The sequence below is a fragment of the Chiloscyllium punctatum genome, chromosome 36 (assembly GCF_047496795.1).
Source record: "Chiloscyllium punctatum isolate Juve2018m chromosome 36, sChiPun1.3, whole genome shotgun sequence".
Taxonomy (NCBI): Eukaryota; Metazoa; Chordata; class Chondrichthyes; order Orectolobiformes; family Hemiscylliidae; genus Chiloscyllium; species Chiloscyllium punctatum.
This window is the reverse complement of record NC_092774.1, coordinates 6,660,338-6,676,516: the sequence shown is the minus strand read 5'-3', so window position 1 is coordinate 6,676,516 and position 16,179 is coordinate 6,660,338. Positions and strand designations below refer to the sequence as shown.

At 49.2% G+C, this 16,179-nt stretch overlaps 1 protein-coding gene across 2 annotated transcripts; it reads right to left on the bottom strand.

Annotated features, from left to right (window-relative positions):
* Positions 1 to 3,402: 3,402 nt before the first annotated feature.
* On the bottom strand, positions 3,403 to 16,088 carry LOC140460193 (epithelial sodium channel subunit alpha-like). 2 transcript variants are annotated; one of them, XM_072554590.1, is made up of 13 exons: positions 15,992 to 16,088; positions 15,063 to 15,423; positions 13,627 to 13,924; positions 13,149 to 13,339; positions 9,717 to 9,820; positions 9,296 to 9,459; positions 8,733 to 8,831; positions 8,040 to 8,157; positions 7,137 to 7,215; positions 6,802 to 6,859; positions 6,476 to 6,528; positions 6,236 to 6,311; positions 3,403 to 5,914 (listed from the first exon to the last, which is right to left on the bottom strand). In XM_072554590.1, exons 2-13 carry the CDS (start codon positions 15,419 to 15,421, stop codon positions 5,702 to 5,704), a joined length of 1,812 nt encoding a protein of 603 aa, XP_072410691.1. In that variant the 5' UTR covers positions 15,422 to 15,423; positions 15,992 to 16,088; the 3' UTR covers positions 3,403 to 5,701. The 2 variants fall into 2 exon arrangements, with proteins under 2 accessions (XP_072410691.1, XP_072410692.1); XM_072554591.1 differs by having other exon boundaries at positions 8,040 to 8,133.
* Positions 16,089 to 16,179: the final 91 nt, after the last annotated feature.

Genomic DNA, 16,179 nt, shown 5'->3' with positions numbered 1-16,179 from the left:
GCGTTGGAAATGCGATTGGTGGAAGGAGGTCAAGGTGAGGGTGAGTAGCTCAACACTTCAACTCCCCCTCCCACTCCACCAAGGACATGCAGGTCCTTGGACTCCTCCATCACCAGACCATAGCAACACGACGGTTGGAGGAAGAGCGCCTCATCTTCCGCCTAGGAACCCTCCAACCACAAGGGATGAACTCCGATTTCTCCAGTTTCCTCATTTCCCCTCCCCCCACCTTGTCTCAGTCAAATCCCTCGAACTCAGCACCGCGTTCCTAACCTGCAATTTTCTTCCTGACCTCTCCGCCCCACCCCACTCCGGCCTATCACCCTCACATTGACCTCCTTCCAATGCCCCTCCCTAAGTCCCTCCTCCCTACCTTTTATCTTAGCCTGCTGGACACACTTTCCTCATTCCTGAAGAAGGGCTTATGCCCGAAACGTCGATTCTCCTGTTCCTTGGATGCTGCCTGACCTGCTGCACTTTTCCAGCAACACATTTTCAGCTCTGATCTCCAGCATCTGCAGTCCTGACTTTCTCCTCGAAGCCACACTTAGAGTACTGTGTGCAGTTTTGGTCTCCTAACTTGAGACAGTATGTACCTGGTACTGGAAGGGGTGCAGAGGGGGTTCAATAGACTGATTCCAGAGTTGAGGGGGTTGGCTTATGAGGACAGACTGAGTAGGCTGGGATTATGTTCATTGGACTGCAGAAAAATGAGGGGGGATCTTATAAAGTTGTGAAGGGAATAAATAAGACAGAAGTAGAGAGCATGTTTCCACTGGCAGGCGAAACGAGGACAAGAGGGCGTGTGGTGGAGGTAAATGCAGAGAGTCATCAGGAGACGAGGAGTAGGTCTTTTATTTGTAAACAAAAAACCGTGACACTGAGAAAGCAGATTCTCGAATGCCCACGAACTTCAGGGTCGGTGTTTTTTTTTATCATTGTTTCTGTTAGCTTATCAGCATGTTCAACTATATCAATCAAAGTACCTCACTCTAGCTACACAGTAAACCAGTGATGTTAGTTCCCATTATCTCTTCAGTTGTACATTCTACTTAATGTTACCCTAATGTCACAGTTACATATTTAGTGCTAACTTTTGCAATGATGATCTTTCATTCTAGATCCTACTTAATATTTTTCTAATGTAATGATTAGCTATTTATTATTACCTCTGCTACAGTGTTCTTCCATTCCAGACTAACCTGTCATGGTGAGATATTTAGCGATTCTATCTTTTACAATAGTCTTCTGTCTCAAGCTGACGCTATGAAATAGATATTTAATGTCATGTCGCAAATATTTATGGTCCCAATCTTGTCATAATGGCACTTAACATGGAGACTACCTCTCCTAACTGTTATCTCATCTCGCCATAGTGACCTTTCAGCCTCAGCCTTACTCTGCTAATTGGTGTTAGAGCATTCCAATATTCTTACCCCATCCTGCCTTCCACAGACCACAGATTGCCAGTGGTCTTCATGCTTTAACCCTGCCTATACTTTCATGCTCTTTATTTTCCACAGGCGTAGCCTCAAAATTAGGGGGAACAGATTTTGGGCTGAATTGGGAAGAAACTTCTTTACTCGGGGGTTATGAATCCATGGAATTCCTTGCCCAGTGAAGTAGTTGACGCTATGTCAGTAAGCGTTTTTAATGCTAAGGTAGATTTTTTGTTTGAACAATAAAGGAATTGAAGGATATGATGAGAGCATGGATGAGTCCATGAAAACATCAGCCATGATCTTAATGAATGGCAGAGCTGGCTTGAAGGGCCAGACGGCCTATTCCTGCTGCTAGTTCTCGTGTTCTTCTGTGAACTCCCAGGTGTCTCAGAAGGCTGAAAGTCGGAGAGAATTCTTTCCACACACACACACACACAGCATTGTTCATCCAAGTGATTAGTGTGTGTTTGGAAGGAACTGTCAGATGAAGTAGCGGAATCTGGTACAATGCCAACCTTTAAAAGGCATCTGAAATGCTTGATTCTTAGCAAAGTTTTAGAAGGATGAGGGTCAAATGTTGGCAAATGGGATAAGATTAATTTCGGATATCCTGTTCGCATGAACGAGTTGGAGCGAAGGGTCTTTTTCTGTGCTGTACATCTCCATGATTCTTTCTGTCTCTCTTGGTGGTATCTCACTGTGAACTGCTCCTGTTTCAGATACAGATTTGAGATTGTGGCCAGGCCATTGAAAACTGGATTGCACCCAGTTCAAACCAGTGTTACCCAAACAGATCCCTGAAGGCAGTATGGTCACAGAGACTTCACCTGATGAAGGAGCAGATCTCCGAAAGTATGTAATTTCAAATAAACCTGTTGGAATATAACCTGGTGTCATGTGACTTCTGACTTTGGATATAGAGAGACTGTGTGGGGGTGGGGGGCTAACGAACCCCACTCCACTTTTGGCTGAGTAGGTGTCTGATCTGCAAGTGGAGTGGGGAAATTATGGCCTAGTCAGGTCAAGCTGATCAGGGGCCTGTCCTGTGCGTGAGAAAAAGGGGAACTGAGGTCCTGGCTAAGCACACGCCTGTCCGGAGGGTGAGAGAAGACAGGAATGCTCTTCGAGCCAAGGTTATTGCTCGAATCTCTCTCTCTCTCTCTCTCTCCGTATCTGTCTCTCTCGCTTGTTCTCTCTCTTCTCCTCTTCCCCCCCCCCCCCCCCCCCCACCACCGTCTGTCGGTCTGTCTCTCTCTCTCTCTCTCTCTCTCTCGCACGCATGCACGTACACACACACAATGTCAAGGCTTTAGTTCAGTTCATGGCTCATTGCCCATAGGAATGTTCCAGAACACAATGTTACAACCGATGATTAAGAGGGCTTGGAATGGACATTTGTGTAAATCTGTCGTCCAAGTTACTGGTGTGGGGGAGGGGAGTGCAACCATTTTGCTATCGCATAACTGGGCGGAGGAATTAACGCCATTTTGGGTGTTGCTTGGAGCCACTTAGCTCCTGCTCCCAATGCCTTGGTACTAATGTGTGTAAGAGAGGTGAACCACAGAGGAGAGATTGGGTATTGGAGTGGGGGGTGGGGGGTGGTGAACTCGACTGTAACAAGTCCTAACTAAGATGCTGATCGTGGTTGTTGGAGGCCAGTCATCTGAGCTCCTGGACATCTCTACAGGAGTTTTTCAGAGTAGTGTCCTAGATTCAATCATCTTCAGCCCCTTTATCAACGATCTGCCCCTCCATTGTGGGGGTTCAGGAAAGGAGATGTTCGCCAATGATTGTATAGTATTTACTGCTCCTCAGATGCTGCAGCAGTACGTGTCCAAATGCGGCAAGACGTGGATAATAATCAGTGTCGGGCTGACAAGGGACAAGTAACATTCACTCCCACTCACACTCTCTCTGTCTTTCACACTCTCATTTTCTTCCCAACAAGAGAATCAGCTGGTCATGTTGAACTCATTTATTGGAAGTCTTTGAGATCATTACAAGCACGGTGGATAACAGGGAACCAGTGAATGTGGTGTAGCTGGATTTCCAGAAGGCATTCGACAAGGTACCACACAAAAGGCTGCTACATGCGATAAAAGTGCACAGCATTATGGATAACATATTAGCATGGATAGAAGATTGGTTAACTAACAGAAAGCAGAGAGTGGGGATAAATGGTTCGCGTCAGTCGCTTGTAGTATGCTTCAGAGGTCAGTGTTGGGACCATAATAGTTTACAATTTACATAAATGATTTAGAGTTGGGGACCAGAGGTAACGTCTCAAAGTTGGCAGATGACACAGAAGCGAATGATATAGCAAAATGTGCAGAGGACACTGAAATTCTGCAGAAGGACGTAGATTGGTTAAGTGAGTGGGCTGGGTCTGGCAGATGGAGTACAACGTTGGTAAATGTAGGTCATCTGTTTTGGTCAGAGTGGCAGATGGCTGACTCCTGCTGCTATTATTCCTGCACTTCATTTGCTGCTTGGGAACTCTATGCGGACTCAATATCGAATTCCACAATTTCAAGGCATGAGGCTCCTTCTCTCATGTCCTTTACCTAACCCACTCTTGTCATAGGGGTGGCATGGTGGCTAAGTGGTTAGCACTGATGCCTCACAGCACCAGGGTCCCAGGTTTGATTCCAGCCTCGGGCGACTGTCTGTGTGGAGTTTGCACTTGCTCCCCGTGACTGTGCGGGTCTCCTCCGGGTGCTCCGGTTTCCTGCCACAGTCCAAAGATGTGCAGGTCAGTTGAATTGGCCATATCAAGTTGCCCATAGCATTAGGTGCATTAGTCAGGGGGAAATGGGTCTGGGTGGGTGACTGTTTGGAGGGTTGGTGTGGACTTGTTGGGACGAAGGGCCTGTTTCCACACTGTAGGGAATCTAATCTAATCACATGGTCTGCAATTAGACACAACCCATTGTTCACCACTAATAGTCCTCATGAGCAGTCGTTGATTCTCTGAGACTATTCGTTATCCACCCCTTTGTCTATCCAACTGTTCTTCTCTCCCTTTCAGGTCTATTACCATCTATAATTTACTCCTTACCCCCTTCCCCGTACGCTATCTTCTGCAAAAAAAAGCTGTATCCCAAAACATAAACTCTGATTTCTGTACACAGATGCTGCCAGACCAGCTGAGCTTTTCCAGTAATGTCTGTTCTTGATTCTGATTTACAGCATCTGCAGTTCTTTCAGTTCTTACCATCTCTCTCTCTCTGTCTTTCTGTGTCTTTCTCCCTATCTGTCTCTCTCCCTTTCTGTCTCCTTTCTCACACTTTTTTTTCCCCTCTCCCTCACTGCTCTGTCTCTCTTTCTCTATCTTTACCTCTCACTTGCTGTCTCTTCTCCTCTCTCTCTGTTTGTCTGCCTGCCTCTCTCTCTCTCCCCCTGTGTGGTGTGTCTCTCGTATCTGTCTCTCTCTGCCTGTCTCTCTCTACCTGTCCTTGTCTCTCTCCGTTTCCCTACCTCTCTCTCTGACTGTATCTCGCTCTTTTTGACACTTTGTCTCTGTTTTTCTCTCTCTCTCTTGCTGTCTCCTTCACTCTCTCTCTCTGTGCTTCTCTCGCTCTCTGCTTCCCTCTCTTTCTACCTCTCCCTGTTCCTCCCCTTTCTCTGTGTCTCCCTACCTCTCTCTCTCTGTTTTGCACTCTGTATGTCTCTCACTGTCTCTCGTTCTCCATCTTTACCTCTCTTTGTTACTGTCTCCTTCAGTCTCTCTCTTGGCTCTTTCCTTCTCTCTCTATCAATGGAACAATATCACTCACTGTATTTCAATCCCAGCCTCATCCCCGAACTGTTCCCATGCCAAATCCATTCCCACTCCAAACATTTTGAGGTGAGAGTGTTTGAGGAGTTCTGCACTTTGGCAGGAAGAATAGAGAAACCGGATATTATTTCAAAGGTGAAGGTTGCCGGACAGGACAACTTAGAGGAGTACGTAAGTCACAAAAACCAAGTGTCTAAGTTCAGTGGGGAATTGGGAATGCAAATGGTCTTTTGTTGCTGAGAAATGGAGTATAAATGTAGGGAGAGATTTTGCTAGAAACGTGCAAGGTACATGTCAGACCACGGCCAGCATACTGCAAACAGTTTTTGGGGTCCTATATCTGAAGAAACTGTTTTGGGGTGCTGTAAGTGAGGAAGTAGAGACTGATGTCAGAAGCAATCCTGAGAAGGTTCACTCACTGATCCCAGAGGTGTGGAGTTACTGTGTAATCTGTAGAGGTCAGCTCCGTACTCTCTGGAGTTTACAAGAATGAGGGGGGCACATGAAGGGTAGCATCTGACGGGTGGACGGAGTCCTCGGCGGGAGGTCCCAGGGTCGGAGAGCGTGCCCAGAGCAAGATGACAGCAAGGGTGATAAGGTCGAAGATAAGTTCCACCATCTCCAGGACAGACATGACAGAAGAGCCGAGCCAGAGACTCCATTGGCTTCCCAAGTTGGCAAGCATGACCGCCACCTACAGGGGTAGGAGGTAAGGGCAAGACGGGATGTTAATTGTGACTCCCATCAAAGGGAAGCGCCCAATGCTTCCTCCATCTCTCCTTCTCATCAGCCCCAAGCTTCAGAACTCTCCCGTCTTTCCTGGAGAACTTGCGAAAGTGCAACTCAATTACTTTGACATTCTCAGATTGGCATTTTAAGATTTCAATGTTTCATAAGACCCCTCGACATACACTTCCCTGCCCGTCTGGGCAGACCCCCTCCACTCGATGCCCCTATTTCCCGGGGAGAGAGCACAAGGTGATCCCACGAAACCGATGGAGCAAGAGAAACTCACAGGCAGTGCTGGGGTCTCCCTCATCGATTTGTAGTTCAGCTCACGGAAAAAGAGGTTCAGTTTGGCCAGTTCCTTCCTGCTCCGGAGGGAGAAAGGGACAGGGTGAATAGATGTGGGCTTGGAGAGAGGGCGACAGATAGAAAGACAGAGAGAGAGGGATTCAGATTGAAACAGACAGGCAGACAGTGAGAGAGGTAGCCGGAGGGAAGAAGAGAGAGGGGGAGTTTCAACGTTACTGACCTGTTGGAGGTGGCAGAACGGTGTTGATTCAGGAAGATAGGATTCATCCAGCTCTGTGGATTGGATAGAGAACGCAACATTATCAACAGAGAGTGTGTGAACGAGACAGAGACAGAGAGAGGGAGTATCTGTGAGAGAGTATGTGACAGAGTGAATTTTGTGTGAGAGAGAGGGAGAGTGTGTGTGTGTGTACACGTGTGTGTGTACACGTGTGTGTGTGTGTGTGTGTGTGTGTGTGTGTGAGTGAGAGAGAGAGAGATAGAGAAAGACTGCATGTGTCTCCAAATACAGGTGGGTTTATGTTGATTTAATTTCATTAGACTTACCAATGAATTTTTTGATGGCCAGTTTGCATATCCAGCTGTCATTTGATATTCAGTTTGTCTGAAAATATCACCAAGAATTAGATTAAATATAATCCCTCTGTACTGATTGTCCGACAGCACCTGCTCCCTCAGTGCTTACCCTCAATGAGTGCCCCCTTCCTCAGCACTGACCCTCCGACAATGCCCGCTTCCTCAGCGCTGGCCTTCCAACAGTGCCTGCTCTGTCAGCGCTGGCCTTCCAACAGTGCCTGCTCCCTCAGCGCTGACCTTTTGACAGTGCCTGCCCTCTCCACATTCTGGTTGAGGCTTGGTTCCGAGTTTGCTTTTATACTCACTTGCATGGTTTCTGACAGATTTTGAAACAACCGAGGACATCATCTGTGAATTCTTTTGCCAGTCGGTAATAGCAGTGCCCTGGTAGTGAGAGAGACAGAGAGAGGTGAGCAGGAAGTTCTTTCTTCTGGTCACCTTTGACCAATTCCTGCCTCATCCTGAGCACAGACCCAAAACTGGAACCAAGTTCCCTCTAATCCTGAGCAGCAGGTACAAAATTTTGGCCAATTTCCTTCCCTGCACAGCAACAGGCCCAAAGCTTTGAGCAGCTTCCATTTCATCCTTCACGACAAGCCTAAGACTACGGCTAAATCTCCTTAGCAGTCGGCCCCAACCCTGGCTAGCTCCCATCCCACCCTTAGCAACAGGCCCAAAGCCTTGGTAACTTTCTCTCTCTCCTTAGCAAAAGACCCCAAACCCTCATCGACTCTTAACTCATTCTTAGCGACAGATCTAAAATCGTGGCTGTTTTCCACTTATCCTTCCACTTATGAATATTCTGACCAACCCCTATCGCATCCTTGTCATAGGCCCCAAACCATGACCAGTTACCCTCAACCCTTAGCCACAGGCCTCGGGCCCTGACTAACTCCTGACCCATCCTTATCCTTAAGTCCTAAACTCTGTCCACATACTGTCTTATCCTCAGCAACAGGCCCAAATTCTATGACCAAATCCCAGCTTACCCTTAGCTTGGGCCCAAAATCCTTTTAATTACCCTTTCTCCTTAGGAACAGGCCCCAAACCCTGTCCAAATCCCACCTTATCCTCAACAACAGGCCTCAAAATCCTGACCAAGACACATCTCCTCCTTAGCGACAGGTCATAAAAGGGCTGTAGCTCGTTTTAGGATATGTGACTAACTGTGGATGCAATACAGGCCTATCACAATAGGCCTCACTTACCCCAAGAGGTGTGTTTGTTGTAATTGCAGTACTCTGCTCCTGAGGGCAGCGGGTAGTAATAGTAGGCACAGCCGCAGCGGGACACCATGGTGAGCTGGAAGCAGGAACGGACGCAAGTCTTTTGGAAGAGCAAGTAGGTGGAAAAGAGAGGAACAATCAGGGCCTTAGTGGAAAGGTGTGTTGGGAAAGGCTTGGACTGCATTGTTGAGAGCATCAACAGCAGGAAACTGAGTAACAGGCCAGAGAACCTGAAGCCAGAAACGTGAAGCTTAGCAACTAGCCCAAGAGCCTGAGGCCTAGGGTTGCCATCTTCACCAATAGGCTCTGGAGGCTGAGGCCTAACAACATGAACCTCAGCAATCGGCCCGGGAGCCTGATGCCTAGGAATGCAACCTTAGCAAGAGGCTGGGAACCCTGAGGCCAATGGAAGCCAACATCAGCAAATGGCGCAGGAGCCTGAGGCCTAAGGAGGCCAATTTTTGCCATAGGCCCAGGAGATGAGGCTAAAGAGCATGAACCTGAGCAATAGGCCCAGGGGTCTGCGGCTGAGCAATGCCAACTTCTGGAAAAGGTGATAAAGCCTCAGGCCGAGAGGCTTTGCGAAGGACTGAGCACATTATCATTAACCAGTTCCCCAACAATCACCAAATCTCCACAGACAGAGATGAGGCAGCAACACCATGGCTCAGTTACCTGCTGGGTGTAGTCGGATTTGTAGAGATTATGAACTTTCACGTCAGAGCCATTCTCTGTACAGTCACTGTATGGCTGTCCAAGGCGAGATACCACCTCCTGAAACAGGGAGGAGAGAAATAGATCAGAACCAGGCTTGAACAGAGATAGAAAGAGCGAGAAGATAGGGAGGCCAGAGGAGGTGACAGAGATAGGGAGGGGGTGTAGGGGCCAGAGGTGGTGACAAAGATAAGGAGGGATGTAGGGACTGCAGATGGTTACAGAGACATGCAGAGGTGTAGGGGCTGGAGGGTGTTACAGAGATAGGGAGCGATGTAGGTCTGGAGGAGGTGACAGAGATAGGAAGGGGGTGTAGGGATCAGAGGAGGTGTCAGAGATAGGGAGGAAGTGTAGGAGCTGGAGGAGGTGACAGAGAGTGAGGGAGGGGTGTAGGGTGCTGGAGGGGATTACAGAGATAGGGATAGGGTGGAGGGGGTGACAGAGAGGAGGACGAAGACAGAGAGAGAGAGGCAGTGGCTCTCAATGATGGAGGAGATGAGGGGCTCCCTCTCTCCCTCCCTGACCTTCCTCATGCTGATGGAAGTCTCCAGTCCTGGGCGAATATCAAAACCACCATCTTCCATGAAGGGGGAGCGACCCCGGGCGTGAACCATCATCCGGGCTCCGGCTGCCGTCGACAGAAAAGGAATGGAGTCATTCTGTTCAATCCTGAGCACAAGGGACAGACCTGGGCATCACAGAGAGAGAGAGGTGGGGTTGAGAAAGAGGGGTGGGGGTGGGGGAGAGAAGGAGAGAAAGAGAGGGAGAGACAGAGAGAGAGCTTTAATCTATATCTGACCCCATGCTGTCCCTGTCCCTGGGAGTGTTTGATGGGGAACAGCATAGAGTGAGCTTTACTCTTTATCTAACCCTGTGCTGTCTCTGTCCTGGGAGTGTTTGATGGGGGACAGTGTAGGGGGAGCTTTACTCTCCAAGTTCACTCACCATGGTCTTTTCCAGCCTGCGAGGATTCCCATTGTGTGCTGCTATTAATTCCATTGAAGGTGTAACAGTTTCCATAAATTGGATGGTGAAAAGATGTGTCAAAACTGGAATTAGTAAGAGAGATGGAGAAATCAGTGACATCCCTCACTCTCCACCTCTGTCATTCTCTGCCTCTCGGTGACCCCATCTCTATCCCTCTCCCTGTCCCACTCACCTTCGAATAACTCCCCTCGCTCCCTCTGACGCTCTCCCTGCCCTCTCTCTCTCACTCCCTTTCTCCATTCTCCCTCCTTCCTCACCACCCTCTCTCACTCTCCTTCCACTCTCCCTCATATCTCTGTCTCTCTCTGTCTGTTTCTCTCTCCCTCTCTCCTGTCCCTCACCTCTCTATCTCTCTGTGTCTTTCTCTCTCTCATTCTGTCTTTCTCTACCTTTCTCTTTCCCTCACAGCTCTCTCTCTCCCGTCTGTGTGTGTGTGTGTGTGTGTGTGTGTGTGTGTGTGTGGTTCTGTGCCACACAAAGGGCACAGCAGACATGTGGAGATTGTTTAAGGAGCAGTTGTTACGAGTGATGCATGAATTTGTTCATCTCAGATAGGTAAGAAGGGGTAAGATTAAGGAGCCTTGGATGACGAGAACAGAGGATCTTCTCATACAAAGGGAGAAGGCAGCTTATGTAAAGTGGAGGAAGCAAGGATCTAGCACAGTTTTGGAGGATAACAGGCTTGCTAGAAAGGAGATCAGAAATGGACTGAGGAGAGCCAGGAGGGGGCATGAGAAAGGCTTGGCAGGAAGGATTCAGGAGAACTCAAAGGCATTTTACTCATACGTGAAGAATAAGAGAATGATTGCGGAAAAGGTAGGGCCGATCAGGGATAGCATAGGGAACTTGTGCGTGGAGTCTGAGTGGATAGGGGAAGATCTGAATGAGTTTTTTTGCCTCAGTTTTTACTAAGGAAATGGGCCTTGTTGAAAATGAGAACTTTGAAGAGCTGGAATAGAACATAGAACATAGAACATTACAGCGCAGTACAGGCCCTTCGGCCCTCGATGTTGCGCCGATCAAAGCCCACCTAACCTACACTAACCCACTATCCTCCATATACCTATCCAATGCCCGCTTAAATACCCATAAAGAGGGAGAGTCCACTACTGCTACTGGCAGGGCATTCGATGAACTTACGACTCGCTGAGTGAAGAACCTACCCCTAACATCCGTCCTATATCTACCCCCCCTTAATTTAAAGCTATGCCCCCTTGTAATAGCATAATATGGGCTTGAATAGATCAAGATTGATGAAGTTGACCTGTTGGAAATTTTGGCGTGAAGATCTTTGCTTCCTCATTCTCCACAGGAGTCATTCTGGAGGATTGGAAGGAGGTGAATGATGTTCCTCTTTTCAAGAAAGGTAATAGGGAAATCCCTGGCAATTACAGACCAGTCAGTCTTATGTCTGTGGTCAGCAAGGTTTTGGAAAGTATTCTGAGGGATAGGATTTATTACTATTTGGAAAAGCATAGTGTGATTAAAGGCAGTCAGCATGGCTTTGTGAGGGGCAGGTCATGCCTAACTAAGCTTATTGAGTTCTTTGAGGAGGTGACAAGACGGGTCAACAAAGGTTGAGCAGGAGATGTGGTGTATATGGACTTCAGCAAGGCATTTGATAAGGTGCCCCATGGTAGACTCATTCATAAAGTCAGGAGGTATGGGATACAGGGAGAACTTGGCTATCTGGATTCAGAATTGGTTGGTTGACAGAAAGCAGAGAGTGGTTGCAGATAGAAAGTATTCTGCATGGAGGTCAGTGTTGAGTGGTGTCCCACAGGGCTTTGTTTTTGGGCCTCTGCAGTTTGTAGTTTTTATAAATGACTTGGATGAGGAGATTGAGGGGTGGATTAATAAATTTGAGGATGACACAAAGGTTGGAGGTGCTGTTGAAAGTATTGAGAGCTATTGCAGGCTGCAGCACGACATAGACAGGATGCAGAGTTGGGCTGAGAAATGGCAGATGGAGTTCAAACTGGATAAATGCGAAGTGATGCAATTTGGAAGGTCGAACTTGAATTCTGAATATAGGATTAAAGACAGGATCCTTGGCAGTGTGGAGGAACAGAGGGATCTTGGTGTTCAAGTACATAGATCCCTCAAAGTTGCCACCCAAGTGCATAGGGTTGCTCAGAAAGCATATGGTGTTTTGGCTTTCATTAACAGGGGGATCCAGTTTAAGAGCTATGAGGTTTTGCTACAGCTCTACAACTCCCTGGTGAGGCCACATTTGGAATATTGTGTCCCGTTCTGATTGCCCTACAATAAGAAAGATACAGAGGCTTTGGACTGGACTGGAGGGCTTATCTTATGAAGAGAGGTTGACTAAGCTTGGACTTTTCTCTCTGGAGAGAAGGAAGAAGAGAGGTGACCTGATCGAGGTATTCGAGGCAATAAGAGGCATGGAAAGAGTCAATAGGCAGAGACTTTTCCCCAGGGCAAGATTGACTGGGATGAGGGGTCAAAGTTTTAAGATATTAGGAGGAAGGTGTGGAGGAGATGTCAGAGGTAGGTTCTTTATGCAGAGAGTTGTGAATGCATGGAATGCGTTGCCAGCGATGATGGTGGAAGCAAAGTTATTAGGAACATTTCAGTGCCTGCTGGACATGCACATGGACAGCAGTGAATTGAGGGGTGCGTACGTAAGTTTTTTTATTCTACATTAGGTTTAATCCTTGCCACAACATTGTAGGCTGAAGGGCCTGTTCTGTGCTTTACTTTTCTATGTTCTATGTTCTTTCTCTCTTGCTCTCCTTCTCCTCTCTCTATCCTGTCTCCCTCTCTGTCTCTCTGTCTCCCTCTCTCTCTCTGACCCTTTTTCTGTCTCTCCTGTCTCCCTCACCTTCTCTGTCTTTCTCTCCCTCTCTCTCCCTCCCTCCCTCCCTCCCTCTAACTTGTCTCCCTTACCCCTCTCTCTATCTTTCTCTCTCTCTCTGCCCCTTCTTTTTCTCTCTCCTGTCTCCCTCATCTCTCTCTCTTTGTCCCTTCTCTCTCTCTCCTGTTTCCCTTACCTCTCTCCCTGTCCCTTCTCTCTCTCTCCTGTTTCCCTCACCTCTCTCTCTGTCCATTCACTCTCCCTCTCTCCTGTCTCCCTCACCTCTCTCTCTCTGTCCCTTCTCTCCCTCCTATTTCCCTCACCTCTCTCCCCGACCCTTCTCTCTCTCTCTCTCCTGTTTCCCTCACCTCTCTCCCTGTCCCTTCTCTATCTCTCCTGTCTCCCTCACGTTTGTCTCTCTGTCCCTTCTCTCGCTCCTGTCTCCCTCACTTCTCTCTCTGTCCCTTCTCTCTCTCTCCCGTTTCCCTCACCTTTTCTCTCTGTCCCTTCTCTCTTTCCTGTCTCCCTCACTTCTTTCTCTGTCTTTCTGTCTCTCTCTCTCTCTCCCTCACCTCTCCCGACAGGTGAAGCCGTTGAACCGACAATCCTGGACGAACTCTCCCATCCTCGCCTCGTCTGAGGGTGCTGCATCGAGGGAGATGCGTGCCATGAGGTTCACGTAATGGAAGGTGTACCACTCCCTCAGGGCATCCACGCCGGACGAGTGCCAGTTGTAAAAGCAGTCTCCGCCGGTGGAATTGCACTGTGCATGGGGATCGGTGGGGTGTATGGAGGGGTGGGCAAGATGGGGAAAGCATGGGGAGGGGGTTAGAAAAGAGAATAGCTGAAAGCAATTGGGGGAATGCCTCACCCGCGACTGTCTGGGGTCTCCATAGTCTGGTGGAGGGCGCTGGAAGGCACTACTGTGCCGCCCCCACCAGGTCGGTCAACCGGTCGAAACGGGATCTGTGCTCAGCCAGGAAGAGGTTCTAGGTCAGGGCACCCCTGAACGATCTGAGAATGTTCTCTTCCCGCGCCTCCAGAACTTACCAGCTCGAAGCCGATCTTCCAGGAGCTGTTTCGGGTTAGAGGTGGGTTGTGGGCCCAGGCATCGCCCTCGCCGCCGCCGCCACCCCCCCGTCGGGGCCCGATCTCCAGGGCTGGCGAGCCGTGCCGCCCCTCTGGGTTGATCAGCCGCAGGCCCAGGCGCCGTGGGATGGCAGCCTGGCGATTCTGGGTGGGTGGCGTGGCTGCTCCATTCCCGGGGCCCCGGTAGCCGTACAGGAAGTACAGCGCCTCCCGGGTCAACAGGTCCAGTTCCCTCAGGTTGGCACTTACCTCCTTGTACCTGCAGCAGGCACAAATATATTCATGTCAGATTTGGTCAGGGGGTAGAGGAGCTTAACTTTGTCGAGAGTGTGGTGCTGGAAAAGCGCAGCAGGTCAGGCAGCATCCGAGGAGCAGGAAAATCGATGTTTCGGGCCGGAGCCCTTCATCAGGATTCCGAAATGTCAATTTTCCTGCTCCTTGGATGTTGCCTGATCTGCTGTGCTTTTCCTGCAACACACTCTCAACTCGGATCTCCAGCATCTGCAGACCTCACTGTCCTCTAGGAGCTTTACTTTGTATCTAACCCCGTGTTGTCCCTATTCGAGGAATGTTTAAGTGACACAGTGTAGAGGAAACCTCACTCTGTGTCTAACCCCGTGCTGTGCCTGTCCATGGGAGTGTGTGATGGGGGGGCACAATGTAGAGTGGACTTTATTCTGTTTGCTACCCCATGCTGTTCCTGTCTGTGGGTGTGTTTGGTGGGGACTGTATACAGTTAGCTTTACACTGTAACTGATGCCATGCTGTGCCTGAGAGTATTTGACGGGGGGACAGTGTAGAGGGAGCTTTACTCTGTATCTAACCCAGTGCTGTCCCTGTCACTGGGATGGGGGGACAGTGTAGAGAGAGCTTTACTCTGTATCTAACCCCATGCTGTCCCTGACTTGGAAGTATTTGATGGAGAGACAATATAGAAGGAGCTTTACTCTGTGTCGAGCCTGGTCTGTATTTGTCCTGGGAGTGTTTGATGGGGGACAGAGTAGATTGAGATTTTCCCTGTATCTAACCCTGTGCTGTCCTTGTCCTGGGAGTGTTTGGTGGGGGGACAGTATAAAGGTAGCTTTAGTTTACATCTAAGCCTATGCTGTACCTGTCTCTGGGAGTGTTTAATTGGGGGGAGGGGGGGGCAATGTAGAGGGGGATTTACTTTGTATCTAACTCTGTGCGGTCCCTGACCTGGCAGTGTTCAATGGGGGGACAATGTAGAAGCAGCATTACTCTGTATCTCACCCCATGCTGTCACTGTCCTGGCAGTGTTTGATGGGGGAGCAGTGTAGAAAAAGCTTTATTCTGTGTCTAAGTCTAACCCTGTTCTGTACCTGTCCTGGGAGTGTTTGATGGTTGGGGTAAGGTTGACAGTGTAGAGAGAGCCTTACCTGTATGGGTTGAGAGTACAGATGGTGACCGCGGGGAACTCTATCTTGCCGCTGTGGATCGAGAGTGAAATTTGAACGGGGAACTGTAGGTACTGCCGACAGATGAGGCCAAACTGCCAGTACATGGCACCCAGGGTGAGTGCCAGGATGGCTGCCCATAGGCCGGTTTTCATTCGATTGCCCTCAGTACAGATCAGCCTTACCGCCCCATGGATGGTGGTCGTGCTACAGAAGGTGCTCAGAGCCTCCGTGAATGAGGATGGCATCTTCAGCCAGCCTTTGGTCTCCTCCGTCATCTTGGCCTCATCCCCCTCCTGGCTCTCCCCCTCTTCTTCTGGCCTGTTCTCCTTTTCTGGCATCTCTGTGTGAGAGGAAGGCAGAGTGTGAGAGGGAGTGCGTGTGCGTGTGTGTGTGTGTGTGCGTGTGCGTGTGCGTGTATGTGTGTGTGTGTTAGATAGAGAGGGGTGGGGAGGGCATGGGGGTGGTAAGGGAAGGGGAAGGAAAGAGTGGGAGGGAAGATGGGAGAGAGAAAGGGACAGAGGCTGGGAGATAGCCACTGTCTCCCTCCCTCTCTCTGTCTGTCTCTCTCTGTCTGTCTCTCTCTGTCTGTCTCTCAGTGGCGTCTCACTGCGATCTGCTCCTGGTTCAGACGTGTAGCAGGGATTGGGGCTGGGTCAATGGGAACTGCCTCACTCCCAATTCAAACCAGTGCAACCCAGACATGCCTGAGGCGCCCACAGGAAGAATGTAGAGAGATCGAGATGGAGGGAAGGAGAGAGACAAACAGAGAGAGCGAGAGAGAGAGAGAGAGAGAGAGAGAGACGGAGAGAAAGTCACATTCACACACTGTCTGGCTTTTCCTCTCTGTTCCCCCATCCGAACTCTTTCTCTCTGTGTCTCTCTCCCCCAGTCTGTGTGTTGAATCTCACCTGGATTTTTTAACTGACTCTGTCTCTGTGTGTGTCACTCTCTCTGCGGTGTCTCACTGCGATCCGTTCCTGGCTCTGACAACAAGCTGGAATTGGGGCTGGGTCAGTGAGAACTGGATTACTCCTGGTTCAAACCAGTGTAACCCAAACAGATGCCTGAGGGCAGTATGGACAAAAGATTGTAGAGA

Bases quoted from the DNA above. Each gene is read 5' to 3' on its own strand.
- LOC140460193 (XM_072554590.1), bottom strand. From the start codon at position 15,421: ATGCCAGAAAAGGAGAACAGGCCAGAAGAAGAGGGGGAGAGCCAGGAG. The intron at 13,925-15,062 runs GTAAGGCTCTCT...TGCCTGCTGCAG, and splicing joins TGTACTCTCAACCCATACAG to GTACAAGGAGGTAAGTGCCA. The intron at 8,832-9,295 runs GTCAGGGAGGGA...TCCCTGTTTCAG, and splicing joins CTTCCATCAGCATGAGGAAG to GAGGTGGTATCTCGCCTTGG.